This window comes from Giraffa tippelskirchi, chromosome 2, assembly GCF_054371585.1.
Source record: "Giraffa tippelskirchi isolate mGirTip1 chromosome 2, T2T-mGirTip1v1.2.pri, whole genome shotgun sequence".
Classification (NCBI taxonomy): domain Eukaryota; kingdom Metazoa; phylum Chordata; class Mammalia; order Artiodactyla; family Giraffidae; genus Giraffa; species Giraffa tippelskirchi.
Genome location: NC_137276.1, coordinates 27,849,600 through 27,867,421, shown reverse-complemented (window position 1 = coordinate 27,867,421; position 17,822 = coordinate 27,849,600). Strand labels below are relative to the sequence as shown.

Here is a 17,822-nt window from a genome sequence, read left to right as displayed (position 1 = left end):
CCTTAACTGGGCACCAATCCCAGTTGAACTCAAGTTCTCAGTAGTTATACTACTACTTCCTTCTCCGTGTTCCAGAAGGCAGGATGACTGCCACTTTTAGATAATAACTTCATTGATTGGGTACTTAAACTGGCTAGCAGTTAGAGAGGAAAAAGACACAGCTCCTGCTTTTGAGGAGACCCATTGTCTTTATACAGTACTCACTGGAAGGATCAGCCTTGTCTTTGTACAGCACTTCTATTGATTGATCTGTCTATCCTTGTGATTCAAGGTGACTAAATAGAATGATTCTGTTGTGAGGTAATTGTGGAACTGAGTTAAAGGGAGTTAGGGAGGTTAATTTTACCTCTGGCTAGAAGAGCTGTGTAAGTGTAATTGGCAGCTCTTTAGCTTTTATTCTTCCTCTTTTTCTATATTTCATTATGTTCAGTGGCAGTTGTTTATTTAAATGAAAATGTAGTGGGACTTTGTGGTGATTTGGAGCCCACTTGTAGTAGATGTGATCACGAAATAATGATTTATTGCCATCATATAAATAAACTAGGGATTGCAAGCTCAAATGCCTGAGTATCAGGCAGGTAATGTAAGTGAGTGAAGTGAGCCAGGAGGGAATGTATTAGGATATAGTAGTGACTGTAGTGTACTGAAATGTGGGCCCAGTATGACTATTCTTCCTATTTTTCAGGAGAAACTGGGAATTCAGATCATTGTGTTTTAAACTGTTGGCAACTAGTTAAATTATTTAAAAGCCTTTTACAGGTGGAAAATATGTCTGCAGACTGGATTCTGTGCCATGACAGTGGAGGATGACTCCTGATATTTAAGATGAGCAGACCTTATGAGACTCAATCACTGCAGTTCTCTATGTATAATCATACAGACTCACTTTTTAATATTTGTCCTACTCTGCCAACTTTTACTCTTAGTTGTCATGTTGGATGCTCTGAGTGGTTAAAAGATGAGTGAGAGAAAGAAGCCTTGTTTCATTTTTCATCTCCAAGGTGACAGAAAGGACATCTTTGGACAACTTTGGGCTTATCTCAGTAAGTCACTGCATATAGTTCTTGGGATAACCTCAGAATCTCCATAGAGGGAGGAGGTGGAATGGCAGACCTGAGGTACACTAGTCATCTGCTTATTGGGTTGGAAGGATTTTCCAGTTGTATCCTGTTAGGAAATCAGCTTATCTCTTGGTTTGATTTTCTCTTACCTCCACACTTTAAGTAAATTTCTTGAACCCAGTAAGTTGTTTACTAGTTCAGTAATTTTTGTTCACTTTCGACAAAGTACAGAGTTATGGCATGTTCTTTGGCTAGCTATAGAAACCTTAAAAGCTCTCATCTTTGGTGGTTTTCTGGGATGTTAGAGAGATGAGTGAAGATAAACCTTGGAAGGGCCAGCTGATGGTTGTTTAGCTCCGTGGTACCTTCTACCCTCTCAGTATGCCCATCAGAGTTTCCTTGGTTTACATAACTCTGTATTAGACATCAGAGCACCATGAAAAAGGAAAAATCCTGAGTTTTTCCCTTTGGAGAATCTAATTTCTAGTTGGATAAGAACAACTTTTAAGCAATGAAGGAAAAAAATAATGGTCTCCTAATAATCTGTGTGTGTGTGTTCAGTCGCTTAGTCGTGCCCAGCTATTTGATCCCATAGACTATAGCCCGCCAGGCAAGAATTCTGGAGTGGGTTGCCATGCCCTTCTCCAGGGGATCATCTGAACCAAGGGATCAAACCCTGGTCTCCTGTATTGCAGGCAGATTCGTTACTGTCTGAGCTACCAAGGAAGCCCCAACTAATCTATTTAGAACCAAAGAAAATAAGACACATACATGAATATGAAGAATTGACAATTACATAAAGAATTGTAATTATTTACAATATTTCGTAGAAGAAATGTGAACATGCACATAGCATATGAGGAGACTTCAGGAAGATAGATGTAAAACAGAAGCATTATACTTTGACTGGTAGATAAATGTGGGTTCTTTTTGTCCATAGAGTGGCTAATATGGAGGGTTTGTAACTTCTTTTAATAGTAGAGGAACAAACATGAGTTACAGAAAATTTTGCGTGCCTGGCTTCGAGTCCTTGTCTTCTGTGAAGTAGTTGTTCTCACAAGAGGTGGATGTGAACAGCATCAATATTGAAGAGTCAGTCTTGATATTCTTTCATTTGTTCATTCAGTATTTATCACTTTTCTTACTATGTATTTATCATTTTTCTTGCTATGTAAAAGATGATAAATTATGGTCTCTTCCTGAAATGCTCATAGACTCACAGGAGAGACAATTATTTATAAATAATTATAAATTAGCATAAGATATGCTTAAATAGAGGTAGGTGCAGTGCTATGGGGTGACAAAAAAAAAATGCTACTCTTGGAAAGTGGATTAGCTAGGGAAGACTTACACCTTAGGTATTATCATAATAACAGCCAACCTTTGGGGGTTTTAATATTCCTAATAGCATGCTCTGCCTTAACAAGTGGATGAGGAGGTACTAGCTCAGTTTTGTAATGAGAACTGTAAACTGGGGCTCAGAGAGCCTAAGAAACTTGTTTAAGATCATATAGGTAATAATAGTCAAGAATACCACTGTGGTATTCTGACTCTCTCATTGACTTTTGGATGTAGTGAGTAAGGATTTACCAGGTGGATAAGAGTGGGAAAAAATGTTCAAAACAGAAAAGGAACAGCATGCACAAAGGCAGACAGCAAAGATCGTGACTTGAACAAGAAAGAACTTCTGATGTTCTATTTAAAAAATATTTTTTGGCCACACTGCAAAGCATGGATCCTAGTTCCCCAATCGGGGATCAGACCCACTCCCCCAGCATTGGGAGGGCAGAGTCTTAACCACTGGACCACCAGGGAAGTCCCCTGATGGTCTCTTATACAAAGAGTATATACAGCATACGTGGGGCATCGGTGTCCCCAGCCAAGCTTAAAAAACAGAGCATTACCAAAGCTAGGGCAATGTGTATGCCCTTCCCTGTTAGTCACATCTTCCTCCCCTTAGTCCCTGTTGTAAATTTTTTGTGCTTCCCTGGGATGTAGTCTAGAGGGAGTTGCTAGTTGATATAGTGACTCCTTCTCTTTGGATCCTCTTGGGGTGAGTAACTGGGATGCTGCAAAATACTAGAGGAATCCTATTAGACCCAGGTTTAAACAGATAGTGCTTTCAAATAATATATGTTGCTCAGAGTCTCTGGGCAGATAAGACAGTGGCTTATTTACCTGGAGGATGTTAGTGTATTTAGTTGTTTGTTCTTATATTATTTCTGATAAAAGGTAAACCTTAAGTTCTTTTCTACCATACTCATGAGATGTCTGCTGGCCTTTGTGACCTTGTGACAAGGGGGTTCTAGGCCGTTGGCTACCAGGCAGCAAATGATTCGTCAGAGCTTCCCTTTTGAACCCAAAGGACGAATTTCCCTGGGGAGATTCTTGGGTGAGGAGATGTGCTTCAAGGCTCGGAGGGAGATTAGGCAACTCTACATAGTCCTTGAAAATAATTCCTCTTTATTCCCTAGATGTTTCTTTTTTTTTTTTTTTACTAAGAAACTTATGACAATGGTTTTTTTGTTAGACCTTTGCTATCTTAGAAATTTGTTAGCTTTTGATGCCTAATGAATTTTGACCTAGTGTAGGTCGATTACTTCAGGTGGTATCCCAATTAAAAATTTATTTCTTCCAGAAAGCCTTCCAAATCACATGTAGATCCTATTAAGATCTCAGTTAAGTCTTGACACTTTTGTTTGCAATTTGTAGTATAGTGTTGCTGTTTCTTGTTGCTGTATTGTTCTCAGTATGGGTGTTTTCTCTCTTGCTCTTAATTCTTTATTTAAAAAAATTTTTTAATTTACTTTTGGTTGTACTGGATCTTCGTTGCTTCACGGACTTTTCTCTAGTTGTGGTACATGGGCTTCTCTCTGCTGTGGCTTCTCTTGTTGCCGAACATGGGTTCTAGGGTGGCTGGGCTTCAGTAGGTGCGGTTCCTGTGTTCTAGAGCACAGGCTCAATAATTGTGGCCCAGGGGCTTTGTTGTTCTGTGGCACGTGGGATCTTCCTGGATCAGGGATCCAGCCCATGTCTCCTGCATTGGCAGCCGATTCTTACCACTGAACCATCAGGGAAATCCTCTTAGTTCTTCAAAAGAGAAATTAAATGTACTTCCCTGGCAGTCCAGTGGTTAAGACCCCGAGCTTCCCTTACAGGTGAATCATGGGCAGGGGACCTGTGTTTGATCCTGGATCGGGGAAGTAAGATCCCACATGCCTTGGAGCACAACCAAAAAAAAGAGAAATTAAATATTCTTATTTTATAGTGGTCCTCTCCAGGCCTCCCCCAAATATTTTTACAACAATTGTAGTCAGTATATATACTACATACATTGAAAGCCTTCCAGGCCCCCCACTTGCTTTTGTAGCTTTACCTGCTATTATTCTCCTAGGAATAATGTTCCAACAAGTCTGGAATAATCGTGATCATCTAAATACATACTGAATTTTCCCACCAGTAAGCTTTTACTCTTGCCATTCTCTTGTATTTTGGGCTGTTTGAATCCTGTTTTTCGTTTGCTTTTCCAGTGTTCTCTGACAGGAATATTTTCTCTACTTCACTGCTATGACACTGCATACCACTCATGTATTGGAATATGTATGGGTTGTATATAGATGTATGTGTTTAATCTATTAGATTATAAATTCCTTGTGGGTGGATAGGGATAATTCGGTATGACTCTGTCTAGCATTTTGCTTAGCATGTGCTAAGTAATATCTGGTTGACTGAGGTGAATGTTTATTAGTTAATTAACTTTGATTGCTGTTCTTAATCATTTACACATGAAATAATACAACTATTTTTCTAAAGAGCTTACTCATTTAAAAAAATCTGTTAATGAAATTTAAAAATAGGTAATACATGTATGTGACACAAAATTCAAAAAGTATAAAAGAATATACAAAGAAAAGTAAGTCTTCCTCTCTCCACTGTGAGAGGAAGGAACTGGGAGTTCTGTTCTCCAGTGGCAACCTCTGTTGTGTGCTGTGTCAATTCACCTCAGTCATGTTTGATTCTCTGCGATCCTTTGAACTGTAGCCCTCCAGGCTCCTCTGTTCATGAGATTCTCCAGGCAAGATTACTAGAGTGGGTTGCCATGCCCTCTTCCAGGGGATCTTCCCAATCCAGGAATTGAACCCGCGTCTCTTACGTCTCCTGCTTTGGCAGATGGGTTCTTTACTTCTAGCGCCGCCTGGGAAACCCAACGTTTAACACTCCTCCCCACTGGGGAATTGAACGCTGGTCTCCCGAATGACAGGTGGGGATACTCACCACTATGCTAAGAGTGTCTTAAAAATCTTTCCAGAGATCTAGAACATATTCATCTTGCCTAAATAATTTAAGGAAGAAGAGATACTAGAGATTTTATCTTTTCTGATACTTTAAATTATTTTTGAATTTATTTTTCTTCTACTTCTTGATTCTCTTCCTCTTGATCATTGTGTGTTCTCATCATTGAATCTTCTCCGTTCATTGAAGAGAATATTATTGTGTCCCTAGAGCATTTAGTCTTCTGAGACTAACTAGTTGTTTCTTTAAATTGTTATTAAAATTAATGTTGGGACTTCCCTGATGGTCCAGTGGTTAAAATTCTTTGCTCCCAATGCAGGGGGCATCATTTCACTCCCTGATTGGGGAAGATCCCACATGCTGCATGGTGAGGCCAAAAAAAAAAACAAACTTTAAACAATAGATACTATCTTTTGTTGGAATCCCCTGTGGATTGAGACAAGTGTTATGGGCCTGAACAAAATTTGTGCTCTTTTCCTTTGTCATAGTAGTTTTCATGCTTCTCACTTTCTTTATGCAAAATATGCAAATAGAGCTACTTGCAGTGTGCTTCCCCCAACCCCCCAACCCCTGTGTCTCTGGCTCCGTTTTCTTTTAGATCCTGCTGAACTCTATAAATGCCTCAAGGGCAGAAATTATATCTCATTTCTTTCATAATTATTAATTTAAAATTATATTGATAGTATAGTAATCTGTTCTTGTAAAAAAATTAGAACATAGATAAGGCTATAAGTATCCTCTGATTACAACCTAATTTCATATTACCTTCTCTAGAGGTAACTATGGTTATTGAGTTTTGGTGCATCTACTCAAACCTTTTATTCATTGTTTACATATCTGTCTATATACCTGTAAGTATACTTAACAACATTAGATGACTCACAAACGAGTATTTCAAGGGAAAAAGACAAATTGCAGAAGAATACATACAATCTGATATTATACAAAATATAAAAATATGCAGAATGATACATACTGTCTAAAGATACATATCAATGAAGTAAAAGTATAAAGCAACATAAAATTTTAATAAACATCAGATTTAGAATAGTGGGAGCTATGGATGAAAGAGAGAAGGATGTAATTAGAACACACAGAGACTTCAGTTGTACTCTTCTTAATTAAGAAATCTGGATACTGGCTTGTTATATCACTCTTTATATCTTGAAAGTGAAAGAAAGTGTTAGTCGCTCAGTCATGTCCGACTTTTTGCGACCCCATTAACTGTGGCCCGTCAGACTCCTATGTTCATGGAATTCTCCAGGCAAGATTACTGGAGTGGGTTGCCATTCCCTTCTCCAGGGGGATCTTCCCATCCCAGGGATCTAACCCAGGTCTCCTGAAATGAAGGCAGATTCTTTACCAACTAAGCCACCAGGGAAGCCTCTTTATATCTTTATTGCTGTTGTTCAGTTGCTCAATCATGCCTGACTCTTTGCAACCCCGTGGACTACAGCATGCCAGGCTTTCCAGTCCTTCACCATCTCCCAGAGTTTGCTCAAACTCATTGAGTTTGTGATACCATCCAACCATCTCATCCTCTGTCATCCCCTTCTCCTGCCTTCAGTCTTTCCCAGCAGGAGTCTTTTCAGGGTCTTTTCTAATGAGTAAGCTCATCTCATTAGGTGGCCAAAATATTGGAGCTTCAGCTTCAGCATCAGTCCTTCCAGTGAATAGTCAGGGTTGATTTCCTTTAGGACTGACTGGTTTGATCTCCTTGCAGTCCAAGGGCTTTATATCTTACTTTATGTTAAATATTGCTTATTTTTAAAAACAAAAATCTAATATTTTATGTAGGATTGGTTGGTTGGTTTTTACGTAACTGCTAACATATAATCATATACTACAGTTTTTTTTTTTTCATTTCACAGTATGTCTGAAGCTCTTTCCATGTCTTTTGCTCTGTATCCTTAGCACTCTGAAAGATGCCTTATGCATAGTAGGTGCTCATTAAGTAAATATTTCTGAAATTGCTTCACTTACTCTGTTAACCTCATTGTTTTTTATTTTATTTTTAATTGGAGGATAATTACTTTACAATATTGTGATGGTTTCTGCCATACATCAACATGAATCAGCCACAGGCATACACATGTCCCCCGCCTTTTAAACCTCCCTCCCCAGCCCATGCCTCTAGGTTGTCACAGAGCACCAGCTTTGGATTTCTTGTGTCATGCAGCAAATTCCCACTGGCTATCTATTTTGCATATGGTAATGTATATGTTTCAATACTACTCTCTCAAGTCATCCCACCCTCTCCCTCCCCCACTATGATCATATGTTTGCATCTTCTTTGCTGTACTGTGAGTAGGATCAGCAGTACTATCTTTCTAGATTCCATATATGTTGTTAATATACAATATTTGTCTTTCTTTTTCTAACTTACTTCACTCCGTATAATAGACTCTAGGTTTATCCACCTCATTAGAATTGACTCAAATGCATCCCTTTTTTATTGCTGAGTAATACTCCATTGTATATATGTACCACAACTTCTTTATCCATTCATCTGTTGAGGGACATACAGGATGCTTCTGTGTCCTAGCTATTGTAAAAAGTGCTGCAATGAATAGCGCTGCATGGGGGTACATGTGTAGCCTTAGTGTTTTAATTTTCCTTGAGCCTGATCTAAATGTCTGTATAACTGTGTGTCTCCCCTTCCCTTCTTTTTATACCTTTTGCTTTTTAAAATTTTATCTATTTTGAGGAGGATTTCTTTCTAAATAATGGGAAGTGATTAGGTTGATTTTATAAGCTCCTATTAAGGTTTTCTCTATGCCAAGAAGAGTCTACCTTTCAGTTTGCTTATTAGAGATTTCCTGCCATAAGCAAGTGAACTTGACTTTTCAGAACTTTTCAAAGCTTGTATCACTGCCACTGTCCAGTTTTCTGGAGCTGACTTGGCACAATAAATGCAGTCTAAAAATTGATATTGTAACTGTGGTTCCAAACTAAGGCTATTTTTCTAACAGCCTTCATTCTTTTCTTTTAACTTAAACCATCTTTATCGATTGGGTTGATAAAGTAAAAGAACAATAGGAAGATCTGAAGTATTTCTTTAACAAGCTAGGCACAGAAATGTATCTGCTTGTCTCCATGCTTTGTAGGGTGGTTTTGGGGGACAGTTGACTTTGAAGAATTTGAATGCTTGTTAGAGATTGTTGAGGTGTCTTTGAGAAATCTTCCTGTGTGATGTTTTTTGAGTTGTAGCTTGAACTTTCAGAGACCTCTAGAAGAGCCAGGTAATTGGATTTATAACATAAGAAGGACGTTATCACATTTTAGTATTATAGGTGGGGAATCTTGGTACTAAAAAGCTAAATCATAGTTCTAATCTTATCAGGTACTGATTCTAGCATGGGGATGTTCTTGGGTAACCAAATATTAACTAACTTTTCTCTTAACTGTTTCAGTAGGTTTGCCAGGATGGTGGATAAAAACATTTACATCATTCAAGGGGAAATTAACATTGTGGTTGGGGCCATCAAACGAAATGCCCGATGGAGCACCCATATACCACTGGTAAGTGGGGGATGAGCAGAACACTTGGTTACTGAGTTGTTGTAGGGGATCTGATAAGTGGTCAGTTTCCTGGTAATTCAGAGCTTTTCAGAAGGGTATCAAGGACCCTTCTGTTTTATTTCAATAAGAATCAAATTTATAAGCTGCCTTTTTTCTTCTAGAACCCAAAAGATGATACCATTTTTCTTCTAGCTGTTTTTATAAGCAGCTTAAGCTAGTGCTTGGGACCTCTTTAATATGCCTAAACATGTCAGAAAGATTTCTTATCTTCTTTTTTGTTTGTTTACTTTTTGAACCAGAAATTTTACTTCTAAGAATTTATTCTAATATTCAAATATTAGAAAAAAATTGCAATATAGATTCCTTATCTTCTGATTCCTGGGAACTATAATTAGCTATCAAATTCACTTCAATTAGTGTAATTATTGGCACATGGAATATGGCTTTGTAATGATACTCCTTGGAAATTCAGCAAGCTTTCAAATATAGAGGAGACCATATCTTGCCAATCAGATGAGTAAGCTTAACTGTTGTAAAGCTGACTTTCTTTGTTGCATATGTATGTTCCATGATGTTTTTGTTACAGTTGTATAGAACAGTTTTGAGTACAATTGTAACATTAAAGTTTAGACATTTCTAGCTTGGTGAATATGTATATGTTTGTTTAGAAATTTCTCACTTTCATTAATAAAAATGAGCTATTTTATAAGTAAGAGTGGAGTCAGGAATGAATGTATATGACTATGATAACTATGAAGAAAGAGAAGAGATAGAATAAAACACGTCTCAGACTGTATGTTTCAGTCTGTTTGGGATGCCCTAACCTAATACAATGGACTGGATAGCCTATAAACAACAGATTTTTTTTTTTTTTAAAACAACATATTTATTTCTAGGGGCTGAAAGTTCAATATCAGAACATTAGCATGCTTGAGTGAGGTACTTCTAGGTCTCAGACTTCTCATTGTATCCTCACATGGTAGAAGGGGCAAGGGAACACTCTTGGCATCTGGGATCTTAGTTCTCTGATGAGGGATCAAACCTGTGCCCCCTGCAGTGGAAGCATGGAGTTTTAACCACTGGACCACCAGGGAAGTCCCAGCACAGAAGTTTTTGAGGGGTCATGATCATTCAGACCATGGGACATATAGAAGACCTAGCAGTCTATGGTAACTTGAATGCTATGGTCTTGGTGTAGATTAAGATTAGTACTTCAGGATGTACTATTTTAGGTAAACCCAGAGTACTTCTATGAGATAAGAGATTGGGGAACTGGAAAAATGAACCATGGCTAACTTTCTTTTCCTCAGAAGGAAAACTGACTGAATTTTCTGGTTGGATTCAGAGAAAGAGCTCTTGATCTATCTTTTATTTCCTTTTTACTCTTGGTCTGATAATGAATTCTTTTCTTTTTAATCTGTGTGTTATAGGATGAAGAACGGGATCCTCTGCTGCATAGTTTCAGTCATCTAAAGGAGGTTTTAAACAATGTAACAGGTAAATGTGTATGATTTATTCCGAGGATGGACAAACTTTTTTTTTATGGTATAAGACTATATAATATTTTAGGCTTTGCAGGCTGTAGCAACTGCAACTACTCAGCTCTGTCGTTGTAGCTCAAATGCAGACTCAGATAATACTTAAATGAATAATAAAATTTTCTTTTAAAAAAACAGGCTGCAAGCCAGTTTTTGCCCACAGGTGTAATTTGCTCTGGTTTATTTTACTGCTGATCCTTCCTGAAGCTCTTAGAGTGTCCCACTTTAGTGGGGAATCAGCGTTCATGCAATTATAAGCTTCCTTCTTTGCTTGAGTTATAAGTGTTATTTTTGGCTAATGTTCTGTTTTGTTTTAGCTATTTTTCTTTCTCTAACTCACGTATGCCTTTAGATAGGAAGTTGATGGCACAAGTGAAGTGTTTAATACTGACAGTGTAACCTTTCTCTTATAGAAAATCCTTACTGGTTTTAGGACCTGAGCTTTCTGTAATGCAGCTCTTTTAGTCTTCCCTTGTTCCCAGAATCTTTTGTGTCACACACTCCGCCTTTGTTTTCCTAATCATAATTATCTTATGTAATATTTATATGTTTAGAATTTTCAAAGCCTCTTTCACATTTATTACCTTACTGAATTTTTTTCACTTTTGTTTCATTTATATTTCAGATCAGGAACTTCATTCTTTCTTCTTTTAGTTTAATTGAGATGTAATTGACATATAGCACTGTGTAAGTTTAAGATGTACATAGTGCTTTGAATTACATACATTATGAAATGATTACCACAATAAGTTTAGTGAACATTTGTCATCTCACAGATCCAAAATTAAAGACATAGAAAAAAAATTTTTTTTCCTGGTGAGAACTCTTAGGATTTAGTCTCTTAACAACTTACATGTGTAACATTCAGCAGTGTTAATTACATTTATCATGTTGTATGTGCATACATGCATGCTCAGTCACTCAGTTATGTCTGACTCTTTATGACTCCATAGACTGTGGCTTGCCAGGCTCCTCTGTCCATGGGATTTTTCAAGCAAGAATACTGGAATGAAGAATACTGGTTGCCATTTCCTCCTTGAGGGGATCTTCCTGACCCAGGGGTTAGACCCATGTCTCCTGAGTCTCCTGCATTGGCAGGTGGATTCTTTACCACTGGGTCACCTGGGAAGCCCATTGTGTTGTACATTACAGCCCTAATACTTATTTATCTTATAACCAGAAGATTGGATCTTTCATCCAGTTCCTCCTTCCCCCACCCCCTGCCTCTGATAACCACAAATCTGATCTTTTTTTCTGTGAGTTTATTTGTTTGCTTTTGAAATAGAATTGACCTGTAATACTATGTTCTTGCTCTACCACATTGTGATTTGATGTTTCTGTACGTTTTAAAATGTTCACCATGGTAAGCCTAGTTACCATACCTTTTTGAAACTTTTACACAACCTGTGAGGGAGGCATGGCAGATTTGTCTCCCTTTTATGAATGAAGTTGAAGCCCAGAGATACTTTAAGTGATTTAGCTGAGATCACACTGATCCTAAGAAGTAGAGTCAGAACTCAAAACTAGAATTCAGGCCCCTAACAGCAGATTTAGTGCCCTGTTCTGTGTTACTTCTGTTCATACAATTAGAGGAGAATGTACACAGGAAATGCTTTATATTATGTTTAAAAACATGTCAAGGGAGGAGGTAAAGGCTCAACACTTCATATTTTTCAAGCTGGGGGGAAGATAAAGACATAAAGGGAAAGCCTCAGAGCTGTGCTCCTCTATAAAGGGCTTTTGCAGTGTATATCCCTGGAATGTTTTTAGCTAGTAACATATCTAACACCACAATTGAAATAGATTTTAGGCTTCTGCAGATTAAATAAATAAAAAATAAGTAAATGTTCTCCTTTTATGAGAAATGTAGGAGAATATCTGGAGAAAAATTCCTTTTACTTTCCTAAACCTAATCCTAGGGAATCTAAGGATTTTCTACATGTTTCTTTAAAGCAGCAAATTTGACTCAATGTGAAAAGTGTTGGCACCGTTAGCCAGTGATCAAATATAGAGGAAGAGGTGTCTGATAGCTAGTTAGCAGGGCTAATGCTGCAACTAGGCATGTTCTCATTTTATAGCCTGTACTGAAAGTGATTTGGCTGCTTTAGAAAGTTGGTGGCTGGTGCAGATTTTTTTTTCAATTGAAGTATAGTTGATTTACAGTGTTGTGTTAATTTCTGCTGTACAGCAGAGTGCTTTAGTTATACATATATACATTCTTTTCCATTATGGTTTATCCTGGGATACTGAATATAGTTTCCTGTGCTATATAGTAGGGCCTTGTTGTCCGTCCATTCTATACATAGTAGTTTGCATCTTCCCAGGTGGTGCTAGTGGTAAAGAACCCACCTGCCAATACAGGAGATGCAAGAGATGAGGGTTCAATCCCTAGGTGGGAAAGATCCCTTGGTGGGAACGATCCCTTGGTGGAGGACGTGGTAACCCACTCTAGTATTCTTGCCTGGAGAATCCCATGGGCAGAGGAGCCTGGTGGGCTACAGTCCATAGAGTCGCAAAGAGTCAGATACCACTGAGGTTACTCAGCATGCACACAGCACACACTAACCCCAAACTCCCTGTCCATCCTCCCCTCCCCCATAGCCACAAGTCTGTTCTCTCTGTGAGTGTTTCTGCTTCGTAGGTAGGTTCATTTGTGTCATGTTTTATATTCTACATACAAGTGATATCATATGGTATTTGTCTTTCTGACTTACTTCATTTAGTATGATAATCTCTAGTTGCATCCATATTGCCGCCAGATTTTTTTTTTTTAAATTTTCATGTAAATCTTACATATCCCAATTACAAAGAAAAATAGTCAGTAGATATTTACAATTCTTTTTTGTGGGTCAGAGTTCGGACTATTATCTTTCTCAGAGAATACATTTGGAAAATGTTTGGCAAGCATTTTATATACAGCTAAGAATTGTTGTCATAAGTGTCTGAGTACACCCTAAAATGGCTGAGGTCAGACTGGAGTTGCCGTGTAGGCCTTTTGGGTACTTTGCAGACCCTGAGGAGCCAAGGTGATGCTGCTCTCCTGATAAAGCCACGTTTCCTACTTGCCATCTAATCCATATCCCACACTTGTTTTCTCCATTCTGACATATCCCAAGACTTCAGTTCAGAGATTCAGAGATTGTATCTGTGGTGAGTAATGCAGTCTAGGATTTGGTTTCTAGTTCATCTGAGAGTTACCAAACTTGAGTCTGCTGCCTAATTTTCTTACATCTTTGGGTTAGGAATCCAGATTATCTTCTGCTTGAAACTATTAAAACCAGAATGTGGTGAGGAACCAGTTCTGTCAGTGGTACTAGGAACATAGCTGGGTGTTAGCCAAGCTTTCCCTCAGAGTGAGGAAGAAGGTGATGATATTTTCCAGGGGCCAGTAGCTATGGCAGGTATTGAAACAGTGCCTGCCTAAGTTGCCCCATTGTTCTTGGGTTTTAGCATATTACCTGCCTGTTAAAATGACAGAGTGGATCTGAAGTAGAGCATTTCATGGTCTTCTGATTGGTTCTGACCCCCCACATAGTGCTGGCTTCCAGGGGCAGGTTTATGGGTCAGCTGCTCCTGTGGTCCTGGACTTTGTAATCCATGACCAATTTCTTGTTTCTTTTACTGAAACAAACAGATTTTTTCTGATTGGCAGTGTCAGGAGGATTGCTTTCTTGGAAGCCTGTTAATGGTTGGAGGCTGGGGATGGGTTTTGAACTTGGAGAGAGAAACTAAAGGGACTGCCCATGCTATGTGCCTGGGAATGGTGTACCACTTAGGTTGGAAGAACTATGGTAGGAATTCCAAGACTCCATTCAGTTTAACTCATGAAACTGACTTGGGCTTGGTCTCTTTTTACAAAGACTTTTTATTTGCACTTTTCTAGACTATCTGCTGGCTGGGTTGATTAAGAATATTATTAATGGAAATAGGTGATTCATTGGACATTGTCAGTCAACCAAAGCAATTTTTCCTCTTTTCTTGTAAGCAGTCAGAGGATCTATTAAGGGCATAGGTGCTACCTACTCCTCCAGGAACACTGAGTATTGTAAAGGAAGTAAGTCTACTGTCTCTAGTAAGGGTTGGCTAAGTCCATGTCAGTTATTCTCACAGGTGTGTCTCTGGACCACATTTGCAGTCAGTATTTGCCCAAAATGCATGATAACTGAATGCTCTGTAATATCTAGAGTAATAGAATGTTCTAATACCAAATCTAATGAGAGGGTTGCATTTGGAAAGTAGGAAATGCCTAAGAGCAAAGTTTGCATATTGGTACTTTAATCCTAAAGCCATAGCTCACCACCAGTGAGACTTGACTGCTGCCTCTCATTTAGTCTTTCAGTTCTCTTAAGAATCCTTTAAGAGGTTATTTTGAAGGAGTTAAAACAGATGTGTGGTTGCTAGGAGCTGGAAGTGGGCTTGGGAAGTAACTGCTAATGGTAATAGGGTTTCTTTTAGGGGTGATGAAAATGTTCTGGAATTAGATCGTGATGATGGTTGTACAACTTTGTGAATATGCTAAAAACTGTAGAAGTATATACTTTAGAAGGATGAATTTTATGGCATATGAAATCTATCTTAATATTTCAAAATAGCAAGTATAGACTGGAAAAGCAATGGGATTCACCAGCTCTTTCTCAGGGCTCAGAGCCATGAAGGGATGCCTCTGACTATAGTTGCTGCTGTGCTTTGAACCCATTGCCCAGCAAAGGCAGCGTAAGGCTCTGTTCACCTCCTGGCCCAGTGTGTCCTTTTATGTCTCTCTCATTAACTCAAGAAGCACATGGCTTTTATATTTAAATTTATTCAAGCTGTAATCTTTGACATTTGAGTTAGCTTTTAGTACAGTTTTGCATTTATAGTAATATATATTATGTATTTTCTCTATCCCCAAAGAATCCATTTTAATCTTTTCCGGATGCAAATTTCAGGCTGTCTTGCCCCATCTCTCCTTTCTTTCTCTCTTTCCCCTCCCCCAACGGAGTGTGTTTGATCAGGTGTGGCAGACATATCCACTGTCAAGCTGCGCCCTTTATATTAGTCAATATTATCCTTCTCCCCCCTCCCTGTCTGCCTGCCCCTTTGGGCTTTCCCAGTTGATTTATAATTTTGGAATTCTCATCGGAGTCTGTAATACAGTTTGTTCATTATTTAACCAAAACCTGTTTAATGAGCAGAGAGAGGCAATGTAAATGTTAGGCATGTTGCAGTGATGTACCTTTGTGCTTCTCAAAGCGGGTGGGTAGTTAACTCTGTGCTGCCTGCAGGGCTGGGGCTTCCTGGCCTTAGGGGCAGAAGGACCAACGCCTCTTCTTTGCATCTGCTCAAGCCATATGGTGGGCTTAGATTCCAAAGACACATTTCCTTTTATCCTTTTAGAGATCTTGTTGGGGCTCTTGTATATTGAAGTTATCTACAATCTCACAGACTGGGCGGTAAGATTTGTGGCATAGGACAGGGGGATGAAAGGGAAAGTGAAATATTAGAATACTTGATACCGCTCTTGGTTTTAGGTCTGTAGAGAGTTGTTGTTCAGTCACTCAGTTGTGTCCGACTCTTTATGACCCCATGGACTGCAGCACGCCAGACTTCCCTGTCCTTCACCATCTCCCGGAGCTTGCTCAAACTCATGTCCATTGAGTCAGTGATGCCATCCAACCATCTCATCCTCTGTCATCCCCTTCTCCTCCTGCCTTCAATCTTTCCCAGCATCAGGGTTTTTTCCTAACGAGTCACCTCTTCGCATCAGGTGGCCAAAGTATTGGAGCTTCAGCATCAGTCCTTCCAGTGAATATTCAGGATTGATTTCCTTTAGGATCGACTGGTTTGGTCTCCTTGCAGTCCAAGCTGTAGAGAGTAGACAGTTTACTTTTATTTTTTTAGCTATACTATGCCACATGTTGGATCTTACTTCCCTGACCAGGGATCAGACTCGTGCCCACTGCAGTGGAAGCACAAAGACTTTACCACTGGACTGCCAGGGAAGTTCCCCAAGTGTAGACAGTTTAGAGTAATCCTTCTAGCCAGCATGGTCTCTGGTCTTTGATCTTTTTGTTCCCAGATTAGACAAGTGCTTGCAAGCCTTAGTACCCTTCATTCAATATAGCTTCACAGACAGGGCTCCAGTCAGTTGTGATTTGTGATGTTTGGCTGTGGTCATTTACCTCTAGATTTTAGGCTGCCTTTGTCCTTGGTGTTTAAACTTAAATCATTGCAAAGAGATTCTTTCCCAGAATCCAAAATTTTTAAACCAAAAATTTTGGTTTAAAGCACAGAGGGAAGAACAGTCTAAAAGTATCACACCAGAATCTTCTCTTAAGAAATCACCTCTTAATGACTTTAAGGGCTTGAGGAAGACCTCTTAGTGATATGTGTGTGTGTCAGGGGTGGAGGTGGGGAGGGTAGTAAGTTTGCCTGTGGAGATAAAACTTCTTGCTGGTCTTTTTAATTTTGAGGACCTATGAGGCTCGGGGTATGTAGCATAAGACTAAGGTGGTCTTAAAGCTCAGTATAAGCACCTGTATTAACTATGGAACTGTTGTAGCTGCTTGGACCTTTTCTTTCTGAGATTCACTAAGATTTGGATTTCTTCTAAGTCTAGCTTATTGAACTGCTTCTGACCAATATTTATTGAATACCTGCTGTGTGCTAGGCATTTTGCTTAGGCACTTAGCCATTGGATCTATAATGGTAAACAAACTTCCTGCCCTCATAAGCCACTGGTTTTTAAGACTAGTAACTCTGGCTGACCATTCTGAGACTAAGTTATATACTTATATACTATACTCTAGGCCATATGGTTCCCTATCAGGTACGGAATAGATGATGGTGAATGAGAGCAGTCTGTTGCTATCTTTTCTTATTCCTCCTTTTCCCCTTGTTCACATAAACCATAGAAATGAAGAAAAATTTATCTCATGTATTTACTTATTTGGCCTTCTCATGTAAAGCTGTTCTGGGCAGAGTTTAGGTATTACCAAAGATATTGATGGGTTTGCATATTGTAACTCTGAGGGATAAGATATTTGAGGGATAGGATATTTCTTCACTGTGCTTACCTGTACAGCAAGATATGATGTGCCTGAGTTTAAGAGGAAGAAGCAGGTGTCTGGACAGAATGGATGTATCAGGAGTTTATTTAAATATAGTTTATCCTGGACAAACACACCTGTAGGGTACTGTCTCAAGCTTTGTGAATTCAGAGTTTGAGCTAGGAGGTTTGAATCCATGTAACTTCCAGAGCTTTACAGAGAACATTTAAACAAAGTCTGAAAGCCAACCTGGGAGGAACTATAACTTAACACCTGTCTGACTTAGGCCTCTTAGAAATAGCCTTCTAAGTTGAAGCAAAACTCTTCCAGGATGCCTCAGACCTCAAGTTTAATCTGTTTCAATTGGAACATAGGGACAT

General features: G+C 38.9%; 1 protein-coding gene across 50 annotated transcripts in view; it reads left to right on the top strand.

Annotated features, from left to right (window-relative positions):
- The window catches only part of GBF1 (golgi brefeldin A resistant guanine nucleotide exchange factor 1), a 120,207-nt gene that overhangs the window by 2,147 nt on the left and 100,238 nt on the right, over positions 1 to 17,822 (top strand). For 31 of the 50 annotated variants that reach the window (XM_081545728.1, XM_081545558.1, XM_081545525.1 and 28 more), the window contains exons 2-3: positions 8,768 to 8,876; positions 10,307 to 10,373. In XM_081545728.1, coding sequence (XP_081401854.1) covers positions 8,781 to 8,876; positions 10,307 to 10,373 — 163 coding nt within the window. In that variant the 5' untranslated portion in view covers positions 8,768 to 8,780. The remainder of the gene's footprint in view (positions 1 to 8,767; positions 8,877 to 10,306; positions 10,374 to 17,822) is intronic. The other 19 variants (XM_081545575.1, XM_081545541.1, XM_081545663.1 and 16 more) reach the window with 1 other exon arrangement.